At 38.5% G+C, this 24,426-nt stretch overlaps 2 protein-coding genes across 4 annotated transcripts in view; both read right to left on the reverse strand.

The window, feature by feature from the left end:
• Window positions 1–2,656, reverse strand: part of LOC124388426 (membrane-associated guanylate kinase, WW and PDZ domain-containing protein 3) — a 122,982-nt gene extending 120,326 nt beyond the window's left edge. For 2 of the 3 annotated variants that reach the window (XM_046853034.1, XM_046853048.1), the window contains exon 1: window positions 1,617–2,656. In XM_046853034.1, the coding sequence (XP_046708990.1) occupies window positions 1,617–1,923 (307 nt within the window). In that variant the 5' untranslated portion in view covers window positions 1,924–2,656. The remainder of the gene's footprint in view (window positions 1–1,616) is intronic. The other variant, XM_046853041.1, reaches the window with a different exon arrangement.
• Window positions 2,657–6,138: 3,482 nt separating this feature from the next.
• Window positions 6,139–21,946, reverse strand: lrig2 (leucine-rich repeats and immunoglobulin-like domains 2). The gene is made up of 18 exons (XM_046851279.1): window positions 21,320–21,946; window positions 19,973–20,047; window positions 19,044–19,178; window positions 18,442–18,582; window positions 18,097–18,240; window positions 17,773–17,916; window positions 16,939–17,082; window positions 16,266–16,346; window positions 15,632–15,703; window positions 15,427–15,495; window positions 14,758–14,921; window positions 14,019–14,330; window positions 13,083–13,364; window positions 12,505–12,945; window positions 10,648–10,800; window positions 10,361–10,501; window positions 9,949–10,170; window positions 6,139–8,965 (listed from the first exon to the last, which is right to left on the reverse strand). Exons 1-18 carry the CDS (start codon window positions 21,502–21,504, stop codon window positions 8,778–8,780), a joined length of 3,093 nt encoding a protein of 1,030 aa, XP_046707235.1. The 5' UTR covers window positions 21,505–21,946; the 3' UTR covers window positions 6,139–8,777.
• Between the last annotated feature and the right edge of the window lie 2,480 nt (window positions 21,947–24,426).

Raw genomic sequence — 24,426 nt, forward strand, 5'->3', positions numbered from 1 at the left:
AAACCTATCGAATGCTTACTGCTGCACATTTACCTGGAAACTTAGCTACCTAGATTGGTAGCTAAGAACCGCTGCTGCTGCTGCTGCTGGATATCCTGTGCTTATTTCCAGGACCCATATTTCTAATATGCTCCCATATACATATCCTTAATCTTATATACCTGTACACTGCAATGATTCATATTCTCATTATATTTGTTTACTTAGAGGGGGATGGGTTTCCTTTTAAGTCTGGATCCATTCAAGGTTTTTCCTCTTGCTTTCTCAGGAACCTTCACCTCTGGATTGATTTTAAGAGATCTGAATCGATATCAGTGTCTATTGTTTAAAAACACAATAGAAGTAACACTGAAATAAAACAAGATAAGATGAACATTGTCTTTACTATATATAGTTCACGTTTATTGGAAGTATATATATATATATATATATATATATATATATATATATATATATATATATATATATATATATATATTAGGGCTGTCAATCAATTAAAATATTTTATCGCATGATTCTCATGATTATCTCACGATTATAACAAGTTAATTGCACATTTTTATCTGTTCTAAATGTACCTTAAATAAAAACGTTTCAAGTTTTAAATACTCTAGTCAACATATCCATTTACAAAAATGGATGCTTTATGCAAATGTATGTTTATTATTAGTGAAACCAGACTCAACGTAGAGCATATTCATACAAAACAGGAATTTACTGATTGGAATGCATTTATTTGTAGGCTTTTTCATTTTGAGTCATATAGCATTCCTGAATGCCTTTATATTTAGTGTGGACCATTATATTTGTATGAAAAACTGTTTATTAAAATACATTAAAAAAAATGACTTTCTGCTGATGATTTGATTGTCTTTCATAAAACTGGTGCCAATCTGCTCTTCCCAACACACAATCGCAAGCAACTTTTTGGCTAGATTTGGCAACTTTTTAGTCTCCTTAAGCAACTTTATTTTTGTAAAAAAAAAAAAAAAAAAATGAGCCTGCCAATAAATCGGGGCAGACATTAGTGTCTCTCCTGGACTCGAATTAGGGTTCTTTTTCTCAAATCACATCACGTTGTTTTGCCCCAACCCTGGTGTTTAAAGCTTGAATGAGTTGTACTCGAGTACGTTCCCGAAAATCACTGATCATTACGGCTTCCTATGACCATTCAATGATCAGCTCACAACTTCTTTGTATTCTTCATTATATTGTGTTCTTTATAATAATCTCTCTTCCTTCCTGGTCACCCCGTCGCAGTTTCCTTCATGTTTATTTCCACTTAATATACAGCCACAACTCCTTTTCTTATTCAAAAATTAATTAATAGTTAGTTTGTGGTGACCGAAGACACATTCTTTTCATACTATTTTATATTCTGGTAAACAAAATCTATTAAATTGTAGATGTCTCCAGAAAATGTTTCAATAACGTTTTAAATTGACGTTAATTACCAATGGTTGTTCCATGAATATGCAAATAAGGTCGCCATTACGTCACCTGGCGACGTACAGCGCCTTTTTTGAGCATGCACTGCCTACTTTTCTCCTTAAAAGAGTTCCTGAAAGAGTGTATAGGACAGAACGTGATAAATGTGTGTGAGTGAGTGAATGTACCTGGTTTGACGGTCTTTATGCGGATGGGCTCTCTAAAGTGGCGGATCACGGCGTGCGTGTCTCGGTTGGTGAGGCCACTCACGGGTGTGCCATTGACCTCCAGCAGCACGTCCCCGTAGTACGGCAGCGAGCCGACGTGACACACGAGCGCGTCGAGGTCCATGTGTCCGAGGAAGGGGAAGAGGCCATGTTCAGCACCACCGAGGAGCTCGACCACCGAGCCGAACTCCCCCGCGCCTCCCCACGACACGGCACACTCGCGCACTTTGGCCGACCAGTGCTTTTTCCTCTTCAGCGCTTTGGACATGCTGCTCCTTGGCTCTCCTCTGTTCAGCAGGAATCAGGTGCACAGCCCCAACATCAGCGCGCAGATGTCCAGATGTTGCTCCTCCAACCTCATCACTCACAACCGAGGCTCGCTACATGACCCGATCTCCGGCTACACACACTTCAAATCTAAAGAGCGGAATTAGATCCTGAATGTTTAATAAAATAAAAAAGAAATCTGATATTAAGTTGAGCAAAATGATATTAAGAAGATGCTCCCTGATTGCTTACAAGTTATCCAAGTTCACACCAGTAAAAACAACAAAAACTGATGAGGGAAAAAACGACAAGCTTCCCTTTTTTTTTTCAGTTCACCGGCGAGCATCAAGTAGGCTGTATGCATATGATACTACTACCTCACGTGCGACCCTCTCATGGGGAAGGGCATTACTGTCAAAATGACATCACTCCAAACATTACATTTGGTCTCAGAAACGAAAAAGCGCGATCAACACATCTGTAGCCGGATTGGCTGAAACTGTCGTTCCGCTTTCATCCGGTCTCCGCGCACCTGACATCACTGACCAGCAGCTGATCATGGACACGGACTCGGAGCGGATCGAAGCTCCTTGCTTTATTCTGCCACAGCACGCGCTTCCTCCTGATCTCCAAAAAAACCCTCCCCGGGCTCGTGCGATGATTTCATGCAGCCGTTTCCGACGCGCGCGCGCACTCAACTACCGGTTAGGCGAGTGCGTGTCTGAGTCCCTGTCTCTCCGTCTGTGTGCGCGCGCGTGTGTGTGTGTGTGTGTGTATATATATATATATATATATATATATATATATATATATATATATATATATATATATATATATATGTGTGTGTGTGTGTGTGTGTGTGTGTGTGTGTGTGTGTGTGAGTGTGTATTTGTGTGTGTGCGTGCGTGTGCACGCGCCCCTGTCAACAAACACGTAAAGCGCAGATGACGCGGCCCTGTGATTGGCTGTGTGGCGGGAGTTATGTAAATCAGCCAGCCGATCAAACCCGTGTATAGTATACAAAACAGTGGGGAAGATTAGCCTGCCACAGGTGGCGCACTATTTTAGTACTATACACTGTTACAAAGGATATAGAACAGCGTTTTCCTGTCTTATTTTTCACCACTTTTTTATGCAATTCATAAAGGGGGCACGCACACACACACATGATCTTGTGTGTGTGTGCGCGTTCATTTTCAATAAAATGAAAATGTAAAAGTTTTTATTCTTTTAGTGCGGCCCGGTACCATATGATCAACAGTTGGGTACCGGTGCATAGCCTGGTGGTACTGGGTCCCTGCTCTAGAAGCAGAGATGGTAAAAGTACACGTCCTTCACTCAAGTAGAATTACAAATACTCATGTTTTAAAGGTTGTAAAAGTTGAATTAGTGACTAAGATGATTCCACTCAAGTTAAAGACGTTTAAGCTCTGACGTGTACTTAAGCTAAAATTAGCCATTACTACTACTTGTTTTAGTGTCATGCTGGTAACTGGACACCATATTAATATATTAATATAAAAGTCATATTTCGTTACCTAATAAATGTTTTCAGGCTGAACAACCACCATATAAAACACAAGCAGAGTAAAGATGATGTTGAGGATCAGGTGACTCCCTCTGTCTCATCCACGTTAACCCCATATTTCTTGATGTCTTCTGCCTCACTCATTGTGAGCTTCAAAAACTAGTCTACGTCTGTGGTGTGTGAGAGCCAGGAAATGATACACCAGTGGTAGATTGAAAAAGCTGCACAATAACAGAAAAAAGGTTGATGGACTAAAAACGACACAGTGAGAAGAAAAATTATTGACATTTCACCAAATAGATTAAAACTGAAGTAACGAGCCTGTTTTGAAAATGTAAGAAGTAGAAAGTTATATTTGTGATATTTGTGTAAATAAATTTATTGAGTAAAATTAAAAAGTTGTCCAAAAAATAAATAATGAAGAAAAGTACTGATACCAGAAAAATATTACAGTACTAAGTTTTTGTACTTCATTACTTGGGCTCTCTGTTTAGAAGGGTAAATGATTAAAAACTGGTACAAAAAAGTTAGTAGCTACAACATGTAAAAATATATGCCTGTGTGAAAGCAGTCCCACCACAGCTGACATTATTGACACATTTTATTCAACTAGCATGGATAGGAATGTTTTACTAGCTAAAGCTATGCTCGAAACTCATACACTCTCATAAATTAAGGTACTATGGTTTCTTGTTGCTGGATTTGGTACAATTATTTCATTTGGCACATCATTTCCAGCTCCTGCATAAAAGAATGTATAATTAACTTTGCACAGTGAATTTGTACATTTGCTGTACTTAAAGCTCTTCTTGGACAAAAAGAAAACGTTTTTAAAACGAATCTGCATAGCCAACGTGTTCATGCAGCTGAAATGCATGACAAATGTATTTTTTAATCGCCGAATTTTAATCATACCTGCCACTTATTCTCTATTCATCATCTTCATCCTTAGTTTGTTCCTGTGAATTTGACTATCATTGTATATCTGTATTCACTCTCGTCGTCATTTCCACTCATCACCTTATGCCGTGTAGGCTTGCTCGTCACTTTCCTCATCACTAACTCCAACTCATCCTCACTATTATCCACTGGGAGTACTACCTCTGCATTATACTTCTTTGAAGTGCAGAAGATGAATGGACATACATCTTGACCTACCAATAAACCTGGATTCAATTCTGAACTTACGAAAAAGGTCTGGAAAGTGAGTAAGTTAGAGGGTTAATTTTTACTACATTTACCTAAATATGTATGATATTTTTATTAAAACGTAGTGCTGCACCACATGAACACACCTGCTGAAATAAGACTCAAATTGGTTGCCCCTGGCTCATATGAACAATTATTGCTTTTCTATAAGTTAGTAGGGTAGTAGGGTCCTTCCCTCTAGAGAAAGCACTCCCTTGATGCAGAAAACCATATTGTTGTTGATACTATAAGGGTTAGTGCTTTAAATTATTTTTAACTCCTTTCTTTTGACTTTATTCACATTTTCAGGTTTAAAAAAAGTAATTATACCTGGTAGAAAAGGTGTACCGCTAATAGCATCACCCCAGCAACAAGGAAATGTGTACTACCATACTACGTGTTAATATAGTCGTTTGCCATAGGCTTTGTACTATTCCGACATACCATTAAGTGCAGGAGCATGCTTATTGGCTCTAAAGCTACAATATATAACTTAATATTCACAAATACAACATTAAAGAAATCTGTTCAAACACAGCTTTTTAGAGCGTTTGCGCCTACAATAGCATACATTCTCTCTCCATAGCACCACCTAGTGGTCCACTGCGGTAACACTAGCTTTTCCTACAAAACATCCTGATCCTTCAATTTGCAGTGACTTAATGAGGCACTTCACTGGCACACAGACAAACCTCTGCTGATTTCATTTGGCGCTCTGTAAATTAGCTTAATCTTCTGCTTAATTAAAGACGTGTAAAGACAAGCTGAATTTAAGACCTTCACAGCACATCCCGTCTCCTCTCAAAGCCAAGCGTTTAAAATTTGTCAGCGTTCTCACTCAAACAGCCACCTGGAGTCATCTGTAGTAATGTGCATTTTAAATATTATATTAAAAGAAAAGTGGTTGAAATGGAAAAAAAAAAAGTAAGGGGAGTCGAGAACAAGCACAGCTGTGATCATATACTTAGCACTTAAACAATTTGGAAGTATTAAATTGATACATTTCACCTGGTTTTGGATCTCAAAATGCTCAAAATACATAATTGCACAGCATTACTGTCACTTGAAGTTTCATGTAGTGCACTGGTAGTTTGCATAAATATCCCCCATGGTTATATATGAAGGGTGCAGTATGTTGCTGGTTGATGGAAGGTAATAAAACCCACAGCAAACTCAGTTTGCGCGTGCATTATTGATGACAGAGCAGCACGGTTTGGCGGCAGACCGAGTTAGAAGCTTTGATCCCATCACCAGAATATTCTGCGCAGCACTTCACCCATAAGGCTGGGAATGAAATCTGTCAGGTAAAGTATTTAGTGGGATGTAAACATGTCTAAACTTTTTTTTTTTTTAAAGCCAGCCAGAACTTTACTTTTCGTTACACTGTTTTGACCCGATTCAATCATGCTATTCCAAAAGTGCTACCAAGCTAACAGTTGTGCCAAATTGTTATTAGCGCTCGGCAGTAGAACCGGCCTAAACGTGACTCTGCACAGTGGATAAACTCAATTTGCATTTTATTGTTTAATATGCAACATTAAAACAGAAATTTCTTTCTCCATGCTTTACAGAATGTACAGGTATAACATCTGGAAAAAGAAAATACGAAAAAAAAAAAAAAAAAAAAACATTGAAGCAGCACTGGAATAGTGTTGAAGCATTAATGCTGAACTTTGGTTTAAATTCAGAAAGACATACTGTGAATAAAAATGTTGCTTATATTTGTGCCCTTCAACTCAAACTCTGACAATTCCTATGAAGAGAAGTTTTGCAATTACTCCGTGAAATCCATTATAACGGTACCATTAGACATCTGTATAGAACGGTGAATTTACTTTGCCTTTAATTTCTGACAGCAAAAGTGCACAAGTAATTGCAGTGCTTTGCTCTACCGCTATTAACCCTAATCTTAACAGCTTTTAATACCTGGAAAACTTCACCAAACCATTCATCTCTGGCAGCACACACCCACTGCTACTGTTCACAAAACTAGCAAACAACATGGGTTTTGGGTAGTGAAATGGAATGAAAGATCATGTGCAAAATCATAAAATCAAATGGAAAAAAAAAATCTAGATGCAATACATCAACATATGATCAATAAATTGAGATTATATTCAAACAGGAAAATGGCTTCAAACGATATGACAACGTGGCACCAGCAGACACTTATCAGCAAACAACTGAGCAACAGCATATTCACTTTAAATAAATAGAACATAACACAGAACTGATTCATAGTGTATCTGGCTGTAGTGACATAATGCTGCAGCAACATTTCACAACACACATTTTACAATTATATGTTAAGAGTTTCTTCTCAGTCTTTCTCTCTCTCACACACACTCTTTGGAACAAATTATCCTCCTATGGGATGTGCAGCATTTATAGGATTGTACCAAGTGTGGACAAAATTGGACAATCGCAAGCAAAAAACGAAGAATGCGACGCGCACTGAAAGAAACATCAGTCATCGTACTACAAACAGAAAGTGCTAAAATGACAAGGATGAAATCTATTGAGGAGAGGAACCGTTTGGGCTGGTTCCACACACAAAGCTTATTTCAGGTTCATGGTGGAACATCTCTGTAAGCAGAATAAAGAAACACGCCCCGCCACTACAGACAACACTGTTCATTTATAGTAGATTTGTGACACCGAAAAAAATTGAAATATACATAATTCAGGAATGTGGGGAATTACAGTTAAGACAAAATATCAATAACTGAATGAGGTCCGTAAGCAAGAGTATCGTATCATAGCAGTGTTTTTTTAATGCAAATCAAGAGTCCTTAAATTTCTGTGGTCACCATGGTGAGAATGATTAATACTGATATGTCACTGGACGTACCTGATGCTGTCCCTAACTCATGAGTTAATGGTGCTCCAGAGTGTACATTTTAAACAGTATCACTGTTAAAAAATTTAAAAAAATGATAAAGTCTGTGCTACAGATAGGTGCAATCTGGCAATCAGCCCAAAGCCGACTGAACGAATGAAATTCAGAATTAGACGAAGCACTAAACCGTGCCTTCAAACCAAAATATAGTACCCTAAAAAGGGTAAAATGCATGGGAGGAAGGCCTAAATTGTTTGTACTGTGTATACAGTACTCATACATATATTGAACAGTACAGTGGCTCTTATTTGTAGAATCTTTCAGATTTTACATAGTGAAGAGAAATAGCTTCAGGGGAAAGCCATAGCAACAGCTAAAGGACTGCATACTAATAGGAAGAGAAAAAAATATAAAAAATAGAGGAATGCAGTGTATTTGTATTTTATAAAATAATGTGGCCATGTACTATATGCTTATAGAGGACCCTGTAAGATTGCTGTAGCTAGATTGTCTATGTTGCAATGTTTTACATCTTCTGTCAGATATAGTGCCTTTTTTTTTTTAAAACAAAGAGGGAATGGGATACAAGCTTCGTGAAAAGCACTTAAAAGATAAATTATTAAAATATTGTCTGACAAAGAGTAACTTCATTTTGTAATATTGGACAGGAAGCAGGGGAACCACATTTCTTTCCAATAAAGAAGAAGAAAAAAAAAAAAAAGGCCACCATCACCTGCTCAATGTGAAAAACTGGAAAGAGTAATGCAAAGTGGATATTTGTCTCCATGACAGCATTCGACTGCCTGAGCCATGTCCTCCTACATATATTCAACAATACAGGGATTGATTTGTACAACAGGTCCTACAAGGACATGGGTCACCACTTTTTAAAGCCAGGGCAGCATAGAAGAGGGCTGGCTCAATGCTTTGGCATACACATGGGAGTTCTTGTCCCCTGCAGTAGGTTGGGGGGGAAACGACAAAAGGTGGCATGAGCAAGACTCTTTAAAAGAAAGATTACATTCAGAGTCTTAACTTACACCAGAGGATTAGTTTGCACAGAACCAGTGGTGAAAAAGAAATCATCGCGCCATCATAGAAAGGGCTGTTCACAAGAAACACACATACATTCCAGCAGGATCCAATGAGGGGACGCTACAGAATGTAAACACAGAAAAAGGTGGAGTTTGGATTTCCTTCTCTTTTTTTTTTTTTTGACAGAATGCGAGTTTTGTTGGAAGAGGTAGTGGGATTGTAGGGCACGCTGAGCAGGGTGAAAACGCCGGGTACTGGCTGGGCTCTATGTGTTTGGAGGGTTGTGATCCTGAGGGTTAGTCCTGTGCAGGGCTTCCTCTAGCCCTCCTGTTCTTCTCTCCTGGTCATTCATATACGAGGGACCTGTAGTTGGCTTGTGTACAGTCACTCCGCCTGGCGGCAACTCGGAGGAATGAGGGTCTACTCCATTCCAAAACGATCTGCTTGGAACATCTGCAAAAACAAAACAAAAAAATAAAATCAGGCTATGAGAAAGCATGAACAACACGCATTATTTCACAATGTGGATAAAAAAGTACAGATACAATGCACTGTTTCCACCACAGTATGGTCACCTGCCAACTCCCAACCACCCTCCAGCACTTCTCCATTACATGACAGCTAACAAACCAGTGAGAGTAAAAGCTGACACATGCTTCTTCCAAGACAGATGAAGCTTGTCAATAGCATCTCTTCCAACTGCTGTTCAAGCTGTCACAGGCTAGTGTAAAACACTGACTAAAACATACGAATCTGTCTTCTTCCATATATATTAGCCTTCAGACCCCAATGATTGACTAACGTTGCTGTGATTGACAAGAGCATGCCATCCCTCCTACCCAAATGACGCACCCAATTTTGCTCCCTTGGCTACAAGCCACAGAGAAGCAAATGTATTGCATGCACTTGATTTAACAATGGAACAATCTCCAGAGTGATTTCCTAATTAAGTATGATTCTCTTTAGGGTATACAATAATGGCCCTGCAGATTCTACATAATGCACTACGGGTTCTACCACCATTTCTACCCAATCCTTCAAAAATTGCATGTTGGCATTTGGTATAGCATTACATTTAGGACCTTTTTTCTTTTTTTTAATTCCTTGTATTTAATTAAAAAGTTATTTCAATGAAATATAATTGCTTTGATGACATGCAGTTTGACTAAATAATGGCAGAGAAAATAAAGGAAATTTAATGTCATACCAAATATTCAAATATGAATTTATTGCCTTTAAAAATATAGATACTATTAAAATAATAATAATAATAATAATAATAATAATAATAATAATAATAGAAGAACCATCAAAATAAAATAAATTAGGCTTTATATTTTTCATGATGGATAAAAACAATAAAAAGATAAAACATTTTAAAACCCTGGTCACTATACGAATACATGCTTCTCACCCCTATAAGTGAGTTCTCTGACCTTTGCTACTGTAGTGATGTAAAGCATGGTGCTTGGGCTCCTGAGGTTCCCGAGTGATCAGGTCGTGCAGAGCTGCATCCTCATGCTGCCCCTCTCTGGGCAGCTGGGCATCCAGCGCATCATCTTCACTCAGGTAGGAGTAGTGGCAGTAGTCCCGGGTGCGAGAGTAGATGTTGGCGTTGTCATAACAGTCTGAGCAAATGACCAAAGGAGCGCTGCCACCTGACAGATCAGGACAAGCCAACAGTGTGTTAACGTCTGTTACCGTTTTTTTTTCTCTCTCAAACATAAAATATGTCTAAAACATCTAACAAATCTTTATTTCCTTTGAACAATACTGCTAGATCGAGACAGAAGTCAAGCAGATCAGTAAATATGTTATCAGACAGTATAAACCAACATGAACACAGACCATTGGACATATGTGCCAGACTGTCCCTTGGCTCGCCAGGATGGAAGCTGCTGCGCCCAGCAAACAGTGACCCAACACGATTACCCAGCATCCCACTGGTCTCTGGGTCCATCTCTCCTCCCACCTCGCCATAACACACACCTATGGCAAAAACTAAATTTCATTAATGTATATTCAGTTTACCGTAACGTTAAAAACTATTTAAATGGAGCTGCGATGCTTAAATGAGCAATGTTCCATTCGGGAATCTGTACCCAAGAAATCAATGTGTGTCATTTTCTCCTCACCATCCGTTCCTTTATGAACATAGCCATTGGTCAGGGAGGGCATGAGCTGCTGATGACTGCCTGCCTCAGAGTTGCTGTAGCCTTCCTGAGGCTCAGACAGCGTGCCCTGTGATGACAGGTAACTAGGGATGTCTGCTGGCAGGTTCATCTCATCTGAAACACACAAGATTATACAGTATATTTGTCTGCGCACATTAAGAGAAACTGCTCAAAAGCAAAAGATCAATCAATCAACAGACACAGGCCTGAGAAAAACAGGCTAGTGATTACTGTGGAGTTTTTTCTGACTTTGTGTCTGTATGAAATCTGAAAATGAGACTTCTAAATATAAGATCTAACACACCTAAAAGAAACTAATTAGACTGGGATTTTATTTACTTTGCTAAACAAAAAGAACAAAAGAATACTCTAAATGAGTATGTGGCTTATAATAAGGAAAGCCTTTTGGATACTAACGCAAAAGCACTTGTTTAACTGACCCAAAAAATGCGTCTTTTTTTTTTTTTTTCTTTTTTTTTTTTACATCCACTAGGCACTACTCTAACTGGATATGAAATTACCAAATTTGAGACACTTTTGCTCCTCACTCTACTTTCTACTTGTTGTTCACATTAATTAGTATTAACAGTCCACCAGGGCACAATTTAGAAATGATTTGCATTCTGCCTCTTAAATTGAGCTGTTGCAGTAGAATAAACAATGACCAGCAGACTAATATTGATTTTGATATTGTACAAACCATTTATGCCTTAATTAGACCTGGCTTGGTTCCGTTTATATACAAGACCCATTTGTTTTGACGAGCTAGAAAGATACAAACGTATAAAACATAGTCTGAAATGATCTGATCGCTACCGAATATCTTATGAATTAATCTCACGAGGACGTGATCTAACGGCTGCTTCTGCCCCAGACTCAGCTTTCTGTATTATTAAAAAATAAGGACTCTTATATAAAGGAATAGGGAATACCACAGACTTGCAGCTTCTTAGAGCAATTGCAACTTTATATAATAAAATATATTAATTTTTTTTATTAACGATTCAATTATTTGTTAATTATTTATTAATATCATTGTTCATTATCGAGTGTCACCCAGAGGAACATGGAATTCACTTTACAACTGGTTCCTTTACTATAGCACAGGATGATACTGGTAGGATTCAGTTGTTTGCAAGAAGAAAAAAAATGATCAATTAAAGTATAAGTTGATTTGAACTTTTCTGCTAAATGAACTTTTGAGATTATTACATGCAGACATTTTCTGTAATCACTTTTGGGTTTTTAATAACTTTCTAAATCTTTGAAGGTTAGCCTTTCGTCTGAGTTAATCTTCTCATTTCGAGCTAAAAACCCGATCCAAAATTACTACTACTCTGAAATAACACAGACCAGCTGCTCCATCCCTCAGGCTTCATGGCTTTATCCTTTTACATTCAACGTTTAGAGCTTTATGCATAGTTTCAATTACGGCTGCCACAGTTTTGATCCATTTAAATCGGGGCAAATTAGAAAATTAACTTTTCTAAAGGGTACAGAACATTAACCATTTAAACAGAGTTGCTTCAGATTGTTCTGCGTAAAGAATAAAATACTTGAACAAGATCACGCTTATTTTTGTCCTCTTTTTAAGATATTCATCTAAGATTAATGTCAGATTCGCATTATGAGAATGCTGCAGCGCAAGTAAGGCTTTTTAAGGCTGCGCTGATGCAATGGAGGCTCAAACGACATTACTAAATTGCTTTTAAATCTCCAGTGGCAACAAAGTTTCAAAAAAACTTGTAATAGTTTGTACAAAAAAGACCAGCTGACCAAAACAAAATCACACCAATCAGATCTCCGCTCGCCACCTACCTGTGTTAGTGATGCTGTAATCTTCGCTCTTGCGTCTCATGTGATAGATGACGATCACCCAAACCAGAGAAGTGCCCACCACACAACACACGACCACCATCACCACAATGCCCACTGTGGTCCAGCCATCTGGATCGTAGCCACCAGGAGTCTCGCAGTTGGGAGAGGAGGAGACGCTGAGGTAGATGTGTCCTCGCTCTGTGCCCAGCGTGTTGGACATAACGCACGTGTATTTCCCTGCATCGGCAGACCTGGCGTCCACAATAATAAGCAGCTGATTGCTCGCGGCAAAAAAGTGGCGCTCGGTCAGCAGCAACGGGCCGTCGTCTTTTGTCCAATTCAGGCGTGGGGCGGGGCTACCACGGGCTATACACTGAAGAACAGCAGTCTCGCCACGGGCTACTGTGCGATCTTCAAGAGGGCGCTGGAAAGACGGTGTCTCTGTGTGGTGGAGAAAAAGAAAGAAAGAAACAGAATTATCAAACACCACAATGCATTTTAATTCCTTAGAGAAAAAGCACCCCAGAACGGTATGATGTAATGTCATTAATCATGTGGGTCAAAAAAGCAGAGCGTACCCAGCACAGTGAGTGTGGCATTAGCTGATAGACTGCCTGCCTCGTTTTTGGCAGTGCAACTGTATACGCCCATATCCTCTGCCTTCACGTTGGCGATGAAAAATGTGTCGTCTTCGGGCATGACATGCATCCTTCTCTCACGAGCAGCGGGGAAGTTTATACCGCCGTCCTTCTGCCAGGCAATCTGGGGGGGAGGGTGTCCCTCTGCAGCACACTCCAACCGTGCCACAGTGCCAGTCCGGATTGTCAGGTCCATGGGGGTCTTCAGGAAGGAGGGCAACTCTGGTAACAGTGCAAACTTAAAGTTAAGGATTCCGTTATATGCAATAATTCCAAGGACAATCAGACACACAACCCCATGCACATAAACAACCCCCCACACCCCCCACGAATTCCTATTAACCCCTATACATATGCATCCGCTTTATGCCCCTCATTTGCAGTTCTATAATATTATTTAGGTCTGAATTTCTTTTTGTTTCTGGGTGCTGCTGGAGCACATACCTCTGAATTATGGAATGACAGAATAATCACATCACCCAGGCTAGCTTCCCAGAGGGCTACATAATCTTTGCTCTACTGAAATTGGAAATTAAATTAGGAGTCCAGAAAACAACCAAAGAGAGATAAAAGATCTAAAGAGCACAGGCAGAAAGAAAACTTATTTCACAACCAGCAAAAGCAAAATTGTCTGTGAGGAGCACAGCAATACCGAAGCCTAGAGGGAATGCAGCCCAATATTCAGTTCTGATTGACACAGTGAGAAAATAAAGCCTTATAAAGTCTATTCATAGAAAGCCTAGAGCGCTTTGATGTGTAAACAGCACTGCATGTCATTTGTGACTAAACAACTTTCCCAAATCTAAAATTAAACACAACCCTTAATCTTAAAAACCAACACTGCAGTCCCACGTGACAGCTCATGAGTGAACATACCATTAACAGTCACTTTGGCCTCAGTGGAGTAGTTGGCACTGAAGTTGTTGGAGATTACACACTGGTAGCGGCCTTCATCAGTGAAGTTAACATTTAGCAGATGGAGCATGCTGGTATAGATGAGCTGCTGGTCCTGGTAGCGAGCATAATTTTGCACCTGCACATCAGACAGCACCTCCTTGTCTTTCCTCCAGGTGGTGTTCAAGGAGGAATCGCTTGTGCTGAAGGCAGAACAGTTCAGAGTGACATTGGTGATGCGTAGGGCCACCACGGTCCTGGGATTCCCACTAATCTGTGGTCGAGGAAAGCCATCTGAGAAAGAGAAAAGGACCGTTTATTTTTTTTTTAGAAGTGAAAAATTGTCATTTTAGTCATTCGTAGTTAATGTAATTTCCAGGGTCTTTCTAAATTAAAGGTCTAGTCTCAATGACAAATATCAGTAAGGTTTCCCCCACTTAAACCTATGCAGCTCAGATCTGAATTCTTCCACTCCTGATTACCTGATGGAGGAGGAAAAAAAACCCCCCGAAAGCTCTCACTAGTAGCGCTTAGAGCAGAAAGGCTTTACAGACTTAAACAGACATCCACAGCTCTACTGAAATGTGGTAACAAAAAAAAAGTATAAAATAAAACAAGAACCATGAACTTGGCATTCATCAGCATTGCCAGCTGTTAGATCTTAGTAAATAGACATTTTATGTTGATGGTCCTTCACAGTGATGTACATGATCTCACTCACCACACACAAATTCATCCAGGGATACACTAAAGACACTCCTGCCTGACAGTGAGGTGGGATATGCACATACAGCGATGCATGACTGCTGGAAAAGGCTGTCGGTGAGCCACTGGCTAAACCACCTCAGACTGCAGTCACAGAGGAGACTGCTGGTGTTCAAATCACTAAGGGAATAAAACACAGTAAACTTTGTATTAAGGTTGGTGTTTCTTTTGCATCAATGCTATTCCTTTTTGTGCTTTGATGGATGGATTGGGGGAGGGGAAGCAGGACGGAATAATCAAGCTGTTTGGGTCTCAGGAGTGCAATGTCATGCAGTCCATGCCAACAGCATAATGGCTCTTGTGACGCAACTCAGTATTACATAAATACCTAATAGCCTCAGATCGTTTTTTTTTTTCTTCTTCAGCAAATGACCCTTTGCACCCTATCTAGCACTGACTTGGACCATCCAATAGACAATGCAATTAATTATGTTACAAAGATTAGTCATTTCAATATTACTGTAAATAATACAATTAATATAATACAAATCTATTTGAAACGCGGAAAACGCATTCTATGCATATTACAACCTGTTCAGTGAATAACCCCACAAGGTAAAGTATAGCACAATAAATCCACCATGTACAAAACTTAAGAATAAATGAAGAATATGTGCACACTTACAAGGATTTGAGTTTCAAGTGAGAGAATGATTTAGGGTGAATAGAGATGATCCGGTTCTTACTCAAGTCTCTGTGAAGACACAATGTTCATAATATCATTTGTCGAGAATTGATTCTCACGTTTTGTTTTTAATAATATCCCATATTATACTCCGAACAAAGTATTAACATTCAGTAAATTGTAAAGAACATGAGAAGAAACGTACAGATGCTCTAGTTCTTTCAGACCCTCAAAGGCCTTCTCTGTAATGGTTCTGATGTTGTTCATCTGAAGCACCCTGAGAAACACACACACAGACACTGGTTTATGCTACTGCATCTGTAAAAGTGCGAACATGTGAGTGCGTTGTGGGCAGGCAGTTGTGTGTCTGCCTTCAAACTTGCACATAATGTTAACATACTCAATATAGGATAGAAAATTAAACTCTTAATGAAAGTAGAGATTTTGCGCCATGTTTAAGGAAAGCACTGAAGTAAAAGCACATTTTCTTAGGTGTGTTTTCCCCCAATTTACCTCTCAGACTCTCTATTCCAGAGTTAAGTATAAACACAGCATTAATCCTGAATGACTGGAAAAATTAAGTTAATCGATACTGCTTACTTCCAACAATCTAAATGCAATCAGGTTCAAATTCAATCAGACAGTTAATTTTCCCTTCCCAAAAACAAGAGGTCAAAGACGGGTCGCGTTTCAAAAAATTCAAAATAGACTAAGCGCCTACTTGCTGCACTGCATCAACCTTCAACACATAATATAAACCCTTCCTAATACACCATTCCGAGCAGCTGAACTACAGATATGAAATACCACAACAATAGAACTGAAAAAATACCACTTACAATGTGTTGAGCTTTTTCATGCCAGCAAACAAACTGACCGTATCCTCAATAACAAGAGATATGTCGTTGCTACGGAGATCTCTGGGGGAAAAATAATAAAAAAAACGACAGTGATTAGTAAATTTTCAACACACACTTCAAAATTCACTTCACATTTAAGTGAGTTTGAGCTTAAAAAAAAGAAGAATTTGTGTCAACTGCTTTGCATCTAGAAAGTAACAAACGTGTGTGATGATGGCATACACCACAGGTATACAAGCTTAACAATAATGGGTCAGTGAGGGGGCAGGTTTTCATTCCAATCAAGCAGGAGCCACACCTGATTCCACCTGTTGATCTTTTAATAGACCATCAAATGTGGCTTCCACTTAGTTGGAAAACCTTAAGAAAAAAGAAAAAAGAAAAGGCACCAAAACATGCACCCATTTCTCTGCCACTGAGACTAGGTACCCCATACATATATGAGAGTTATCTCTCTGTGTCCTAAAAGTACAAGGCAGGAAATAAATGGGATGATTATGCTAGCATAGTTCCCCAGTATAGAATAAAATGGATCCAAGGGTAATAATGCTGTAGCAATCTGACCCTGAACAGTAACAAACAAAACATAAATCCAGGTGTGGTTATATGACCAGGCAAAGCTTTAATGTGCGTGCGTGATGTGTTTTCTCACAATGTGCGGACATTTGCTAGGCTGTCAAAAACTCCCTCTCCCAGGTGCGTGATGCGATTCTCGCCCAGGTTTAGACTCTGCAGCAACCCGAGGCTAGAGAAAGCCCAGTCCTCGAGACGACTCAAGTGATTATAGGACAAATCTCTGATAAACACACACAAACACACACACACACACACACACACACACAAACACAATGATTAAAGAAAAACTCGATTAATCTAAAAAAAAAAAAATTATAAAAAAATAAACAAATAAATAAATAAAAATGTAAACTATAACTGCAAATCATTTGCTGGTACTAAGAAAATAACAGGACACCTGTTTTCTCAAAAATGCATCAGAATAGATGTTTAGAGGCAGCTGTTTTTAAATTTTGAAAAAGATATTAATGATATATAGAAACTAAGGCATTTGTCAATTAAGTACTTTTGTAACTGGGCAAATTGTCCGCCTCATGTTTTACTTTTTACACCATAATTATACTCACTTTAATTATACATTGAATATTTGCTTATTTTTAATGCATATTAAAAAACCCAACTTCTGCCTTACTGCCCACAGGTTTTGAAGTAAGTTGTACTTCTCTGTGAAGAAGAAAAAGCTTTAAAAAATAATGATAATGTTAATAGGTTAAAATACAAGTTATATTATCTTCAACTGGAATAAAAAGCTTTCTAATATGAGCAGCTCTCAGCACCTGCACTGTGTCCACTTCAACATCCCCTATTAAAATCTGAACCGCAGAAGCTGCTGAGCGAGTTCACCGGCTAAACTAAACTCACTGAGAATAGACCCGAGAAACCCAAAAGCATACAAATGTACGTGACTCACAGTTCCTCCAGACGACGACAGAACTCCCAGGCATCGGCTCGGACAAGGCCGATGTTGTTATGGCCGAGTCGGAGTACACGGAGCATGTGCAAGCCATAGAGCCAGCCCTTGTTTAACTCGGTCAGGTTATTGTGTTCCAGCTCTCTGTACAGTCAAACACCAAAACACTAATTAGTATCGCCAAGAGTTAACATTCCACCATCCCAAAATAACCACTCTTTATTTCATTACCACGGGTTAGTAAAGGAGTTAAAACAGTGAAATCTGCAAACTGTTTTTAGAACTGGAACAAACATCATTAAATATCCACTAGAATCCACTCACAATTCCTCCATATCAGCAAGTCCAAAAAGAGCTCCATCCATCAGCTTCGTGACGCCATTCCTCTGCATCTTCAGAGACTTCAGTGTCTTCAGTTCTTTGAAGACCAAACTGTCTACCACTCTGATCTTATTGCGTTTTAACTCCCTAATACAAACGAGACACATTTCTTTCCAGTCAGTGTGGATTTATCCCAGCAGTACTAATAAGTATGCCAAGTATCTCTTACTAAACTTTTATGTGATTTAATGAGTTTTGAACTGCAACGTAAAGGCAACTATTTTACACCGACAGCCACTGTTTGTTATTCGCTGCTATAACAGTAGAATGAAAAACGATTGTACTTACAGAATCTGCAGTTGAGACAGCGTGAAGACTTTAGCCGGCAGTAGTGAAAGCCGGTTCCTGTTTATCTTCAGCACGAGCAAAGAGCTGATGTTGTTAAAGCAATCTGGCTCTAGAGAGCTGATTTTGTTGTTGCTCAGATTCCTGAATTCAAAGACAAAACAAATCATTTAATAATATGGACTTGTTATTGTTACGCATTATTAATTAAATATTGGTTAATGAAATACTAACAAAAAATAAAATAAAATAGCAAAATCCCACTCAAACCATTTTTTCCCTTTTTCACAACATAATTCGTAAAATACACTCATTTAAAAAATAAAACATTTCAGACAAATTTTTTTAATTCTAATATTGGATTAATGTCTTTTTTTTTTTTTTATGGACAAAGAAAACAAACCGCTTATGCAATACGCTAGACTATAATCACTATGTACTATTGCATGGCTTTAGTGTTATTAAAGGCCATTTTGGTGAAGCCTGAAGCCAAAATGCCGGAGGGATCTTTATAATAACGGCAGATTACAGATATTATGAAGCCTTTTTGAAAAAGCTTTATTCTACTGCAGACTCTGGTATTATATTAAACAAAAAGGATGTACAGGTATTTTAGCTGCATAGGAGGAAATGATCCAGCTTTCAGCTCAGAGATGGAGTTTGAGCTCAGGTCCAGACTTTCCAGGGCTGAATAGGACAGAAGCTGTTCAGCAACCACTTCAGAGATTCGGTTATAAACCCTGAAAACACAAACAAAAGAGAGAAACATTACTGTGCATAATCTAGGTCATTTCACCCAGCTCCATGATCATTTAGCTTTGCATTTGTTTTAATTAACAAAGCTATCCGAACAGATTAGTTCGTTCTATACACGAAAACAAGTGTTTCATTCAGTAAAATGGCTCTGCGCCATGGATAACTGGCTAGTTTCCATTTTAACTATTAATTTAACCATTTGCCGAATAGACCCTCTAGCAAGCATTCGCCTTGTATAACAGCTACCAACCAGGGAGGTTGAGAGCTGCACTATATGGACAAAAGCACTGGGACAGTTGGAGGCACATGTTTGTACAGGTCATTGATTGAATTTGCAATAAATTCTCCCTTTAATTCAACGAGAAAAAGGCTAAACTTGTTCCAGCATGACAATGCCCCTGCTCACAAAGCCAGCTGCATGAAGATATGGGTTACATGGGTTGGAGTGGAAGATTTTGAGTGGTTGGTTATTGAACGCTGACCTCATTTCACCCTACTGAAAACTTTTGGGGTAAAATTGGTGAAAAATTGGTGATTGCACACCAGGCCTCCTCGCCTCACCCTACATCAGCACCTGACTTAACTAATGTCCTTGCATCAGAATGAACAAAGATCTAAAATCTAGTGGAACATCTTCCCAGAAGAGTGGAAGATATTATAACAGTAAATATAAATTAAATGTGGATGTTCGAAAATCACACGGTCAGGTGTCCACAAACTTTTGTCCAGATAGTGAATGCTTTCTCTGAGACATGAGAAACCAGCTGTTAATACTTACAGAGACAGCACAGTGATGTTTGAGGAAGCATCTCCAAGGAAAGGCACACTTGAGAGCTCATTATGATTCAAAGACCTGAACAGAAAGAACAGGTCAGGTTTATTAACAGACGGAAAATAAAGATGGTTCGTAATGTAACACACAGTATGCTAATAATTATTTATTTTTTTTAAACACGGTATAATGTTATACTTTGGACAGAACAACTTTGAAAGGAAGTCTTGTTCACCACATATATCCATGCTTTGAATAACATCTAGCATAATTTAGCACCAAAATCCATCTTACATGAAGAATAATTATCAGCAGTGTTAAATTATTATTTTATATTTCTAATAATTAAAGAAACCAGAGTTCATTATACCACCAATATAAAACCACCAGTAAAAACATCGTAAAACGCTGATTTATTTTAAGACACTGATCGGGTTTTTGTCCGTTAAACACTTTTGTGTAGGACTTATTTTGTATGCATCTCGTTTCAAGTTTTTAATTACAAAAGTAATTTTAAAACTGGTAGCAAAAGGCTTAAGCTGTTGATATGCAGCAAATTGGAGTGAGAGAGAGAGAGAGAGAGAGAGAAAGGAGAAAGAGAGAGGAGAAAGTGAGCAAGAATATTTATGTTTGGTTTTTCCATTGTTTTGTTTTGACACCAACAATAAACAAATTAGAAAGTTGGCACCTTTCTGCTATCTCTAAAGAAAAGTTAGTTCTCAAAAATATTATAGTTTTCTCATTTCTGAGTGGCGTGTTGGACAGCAGGCAAGTTTTTCTGATATTTCATTTAACTTGGCCAGATGATATGGAGCTCTAATGTGCACAAGACCTGACAGGACCTAAAATTACTGCACATCGTAGAGTCAAGCATAGAACCGTAATATAGTATAAATCGGCAATAACAGTATCACCATTATAAGGACTGAAAGAAGATAAATGTTACTGAAGCTAGGAATGTGTGAAAAGTATTTTCATATCTTAATGAGTCTTTATGCTCACCAAATTAGGGACACAATCTGTTCTATAAAATGGTTGTACGGGTTATATCGTCAGTAAAAAAAAAAAAAAATATTGCGGGGTTTTGTATCGCGGTATACAGACAGACTTGTTTATCGCTCTAACCTTAGAGTGGAATCAGAACCAGAAACTATTTATTAAACCACGTTACACGGGACACTTTTAATTGCTCACTACAATATCAATGACTTGCACAGATATACATTTTATCCCCAGGACACTGAGTGAGTATAACTAAGGTTGTTGTGTGGTTTATCGTTAGCTACGGGAGACTCCACTGCAGGCCAGAGTTCATGTAAACAACCACCGCGTTCGCTTCGGCCTGCGACTTACACATGAGTGACCCATGCTGGAATTCCCACAGGAGGCTCAGTCAATGTTTTCCGACTGCAGTCCAAGAGTTTAGTACCGTCTGAAGTTTCTGAACAGACACAGGCTGAAGGACACGGGTCCAGGCCCACAGCAGCACTCAGTATGATCATGAACAGGGCCTGGGGGATGGGCCAGGCCGCCGCCATTTTGACTCTCTCACTTACTAACGGTTCGTATTTACGGCATTAATAGGTGAAGACGGATATAAATACGTTTTATAATGCCTCTGAATTAGCGAGTGGGTTCCATGCCAATCGACGGCAGCAACAAATCCGCTCCGAAATGAAAGCTGAGCATCTCTGATCCATGGCTGGGCTTCTTTTCCGTCCTTTCCTCCGGAATTTCCTTCCCCTTCCGCCTTCCAGTCTGCAGCAGCTCCGAGAAGTGTTTCCTCAGCCAGGAGACAATCAGCTCACAAAGTGCCAAAGTCGCTGTTAAGCAGCGTAAATCAATGCGTCATATATATACACTTGTCTGGAAGCAGCAAAAACAGTCCTTTGTTTTGAATCGCTCTCCCACCACTTTTCCGCAAAGGAAAACAAAAGCGTTTTCCCAAGACGACATGCGATCTCCTGTGCACTACAGCGCCCCCTCACTCGCGCATGCGCATTGCAGCATCAAACCATGCGCCTGTTGATCTGCAGATGGCGGTGGTCACATTTCTAGAGTCCGAAAACTAGTGTTTTGTTTTATGTATTTTTTTCCCTACATTCAATAAGCACAAACCTCTGCAACTAACTTGACTAAATAACATTATTTAAATAAAATAAATCAAATGAGAAAACTACAAAACACGCTCCATTTGTTTCTATTGTCACAATAAATACTGAAACCTACTGTTCTAGACCTTTTAGTGGTGAAGAAAGGAAGGTAGGGTCAAGTCAAGTTTATTTCTATAGCACTTTTCACAACAGACATTGTCTCAAAGCAGCTTTACAGAAATCAACAGTCAAGGTGAACGGTGTGCATTTGTCCCTGATAAGCAGCCGTGGCGACTGTGGCAAGGAAAAACTCCCTTAGATGTTATGAGGAAGAAACCTTGAGAGAAACCAGACTCAAAAGGTGAACCCATCCTCATTTGGGTGACATCAAGAGTTCGATCATAAATCTTACAACAATACAGAACAAGGGAGGTAAGGATGAAAAGAGGAAGAAAGGAAGGATGGGAGAGAGGAAATGGGAAGGAAGGAAGAAAAGAACGTAAGAAACTAGCAGGAAATACATGTTCCTTTTGGCCTAAAGATAAACACATAAAGGCTATTCTTAAAATAAAACATTATTAGGGTAAAATGTTGAATATTTTAATATTTTTAATATTTTAATATGTGTGTGGAGAAGCACATGTGCCATTCATAGCACCTCAGAATTTTGGACTTTTAACTTTCACTTATTACATTTTTATACAAATATCTGTACTTTCTACTTCCTACATTTTCCAATGTGAGGTGAAATGTCAATATTTCTTCTCACTGCGCCGTTTTAAGCCCATCAACCTTTTTTCTGTCATTGCACAGCTTTTTCCCGACTCTCACACCACAGATGTAGGCGAGTTTATAAAGCTCACAATGATCAGGCAGAAGGCAACAAATGTAAATTCATTTTAACGGTACAAATTTTATTAACGCTCGATTAATGCAGCTTGCATTTCTGTTAGGCCATTTTTATTAAAAATATAAATAAGTAAATATAAAAGAGGCAACATCAAAACCTTTAACTCAACACAAGATTATTGACGTCATCCTTTCTTTAGGCAGATATCAAATAAAAATCCACCGAATAAATTTTTTTTAATCAGTAAACATTTGTATTTCCTAATGTGCCAAGACTCAAATCAAGCACCAAAATCCGATATGATGCACACAATGAACCCTCTGCGGGTCAACACATGTGCTGGCACGTTTTGTAGCATTTTTTTTCCTCATAACGCCTCAAAACAAACTTAAATTACTCTTGTAAAGAATCTGCCGTATCTGTCATCTCTCTTCACAGACACATAAATAAAACAACCTGTATCTCAGTGGCTACTTGCCCCAAAGACATAATAATGAAAGCTCAAAATGTCTAAATAAACCACTTCACATAGAAAACAAATATTGTCTGATTATGTAATCCATATAAAAGTTAGAAGATATACAGTTTCTCCGGTATCACCTTTTTAACCATCCGTGTGGAAACATAGCAAAGTTGCCATTTGGTGTCCTGATGATTTACGTAATTTAAAACACCTCAATCCTTTTAAACGTTTACAAGGATATTTTGTCTTCATGCTTTATGTTGAGTATAATTTCACTAATAATAAACATACATTTGCACAAACCATATTTGTCCATGCCAATATTGATCAGTGTATTAAAAACTTGAAACGTGTTAATTTAAGGTACATTTAGAACAGACGTGCAATGTTTACGTGCAAAATTGCGATTAATTGTGAGTTAACTCATGACAATTATGCAATTAATCACAATTAAATATTTTAATCGATTGGTAGCCCTAGTATTACTATTATGTGATGAAGAAATGCATGTCAGAGCCCAAACTTTTTTACTTTATCTTGAGTAAAAAAGTATAGTCAGTACTTCAACTTTTACCAGAGTCTTTTAAAACATGAGTGTCTGTACTTCTACTTAAATAAAAAATGTGTGTAGTTTTGTCACCTCTGGTGTGCAGTCTGTGATATTATATGTATTGCACTGTTATATAAAATTTAAAGTTAAATTTTAAAAACATATTTTATTGTTATAACAGTAATTTGGTGTTTGTGTTGTACAAAATCATGAAGCTTCATGTGTGAGACCCATCATGAGTTTATCATGGATAAATGACCATTAAAGCCATATGTGCATTTCGAACAACTTCCACTATTCTGGAAAGTTCTGGCTCAATATTTTGTAGTGTTTCAGTAGGAATCTTTGACTTTTTACATTGTCTTCCACTTTGTTTTTTCCACAAATGCTTGTCGATGCAGACTGCATTGCTGGGTACTTGAATTAAAACACGTGAAAATATAATTAAAACACTAAAGAGATTAAGATATGTGTCCTAGTACTTTTGTCCATTTAGTGTATCTG

The sequence above is a fragment of the Silurus meridionalis genome, chromosome 1 (genome assembly GCF_014805685.1).
Source record: "Silurus meridionalis isolate SWU-2019-XX chromosome 1, ASM1480568v1, whole genome shotgun sequence".
Taxonomy (NCBI): domain Eukaryota; kingdom Metazoa; phylum Chordata; class Actinopteri; order Siluriformes; family Siluridae; genus Silurus; species Silurus meridionalis.

Excerpts from the sequence above, each read along its gene's own strand:
- lrig2 (XM_046851279.1), bottom strand. The coding sequence starts at position 21,504 with ATGGCGGCGGCCTGGCCCATCCCCCAGGCCCTGTTCATGATCATACTG. Across the intron at positions 20,048-21,319 it reads CCAGCATGGGTCACTCATGT|GTCTTTGAATCATAATGAGC; the intron begins GTAAGTCGCAGG and ends CTTTCTGTTCAG. Across the intron at positions 17,917-18,096 it reads CTTGCTGATATGGAGGAATT|AGAGCTGGAACACAATAACC; the intron begins GTGAGTGGATTC and ends TTGACTGTACAG.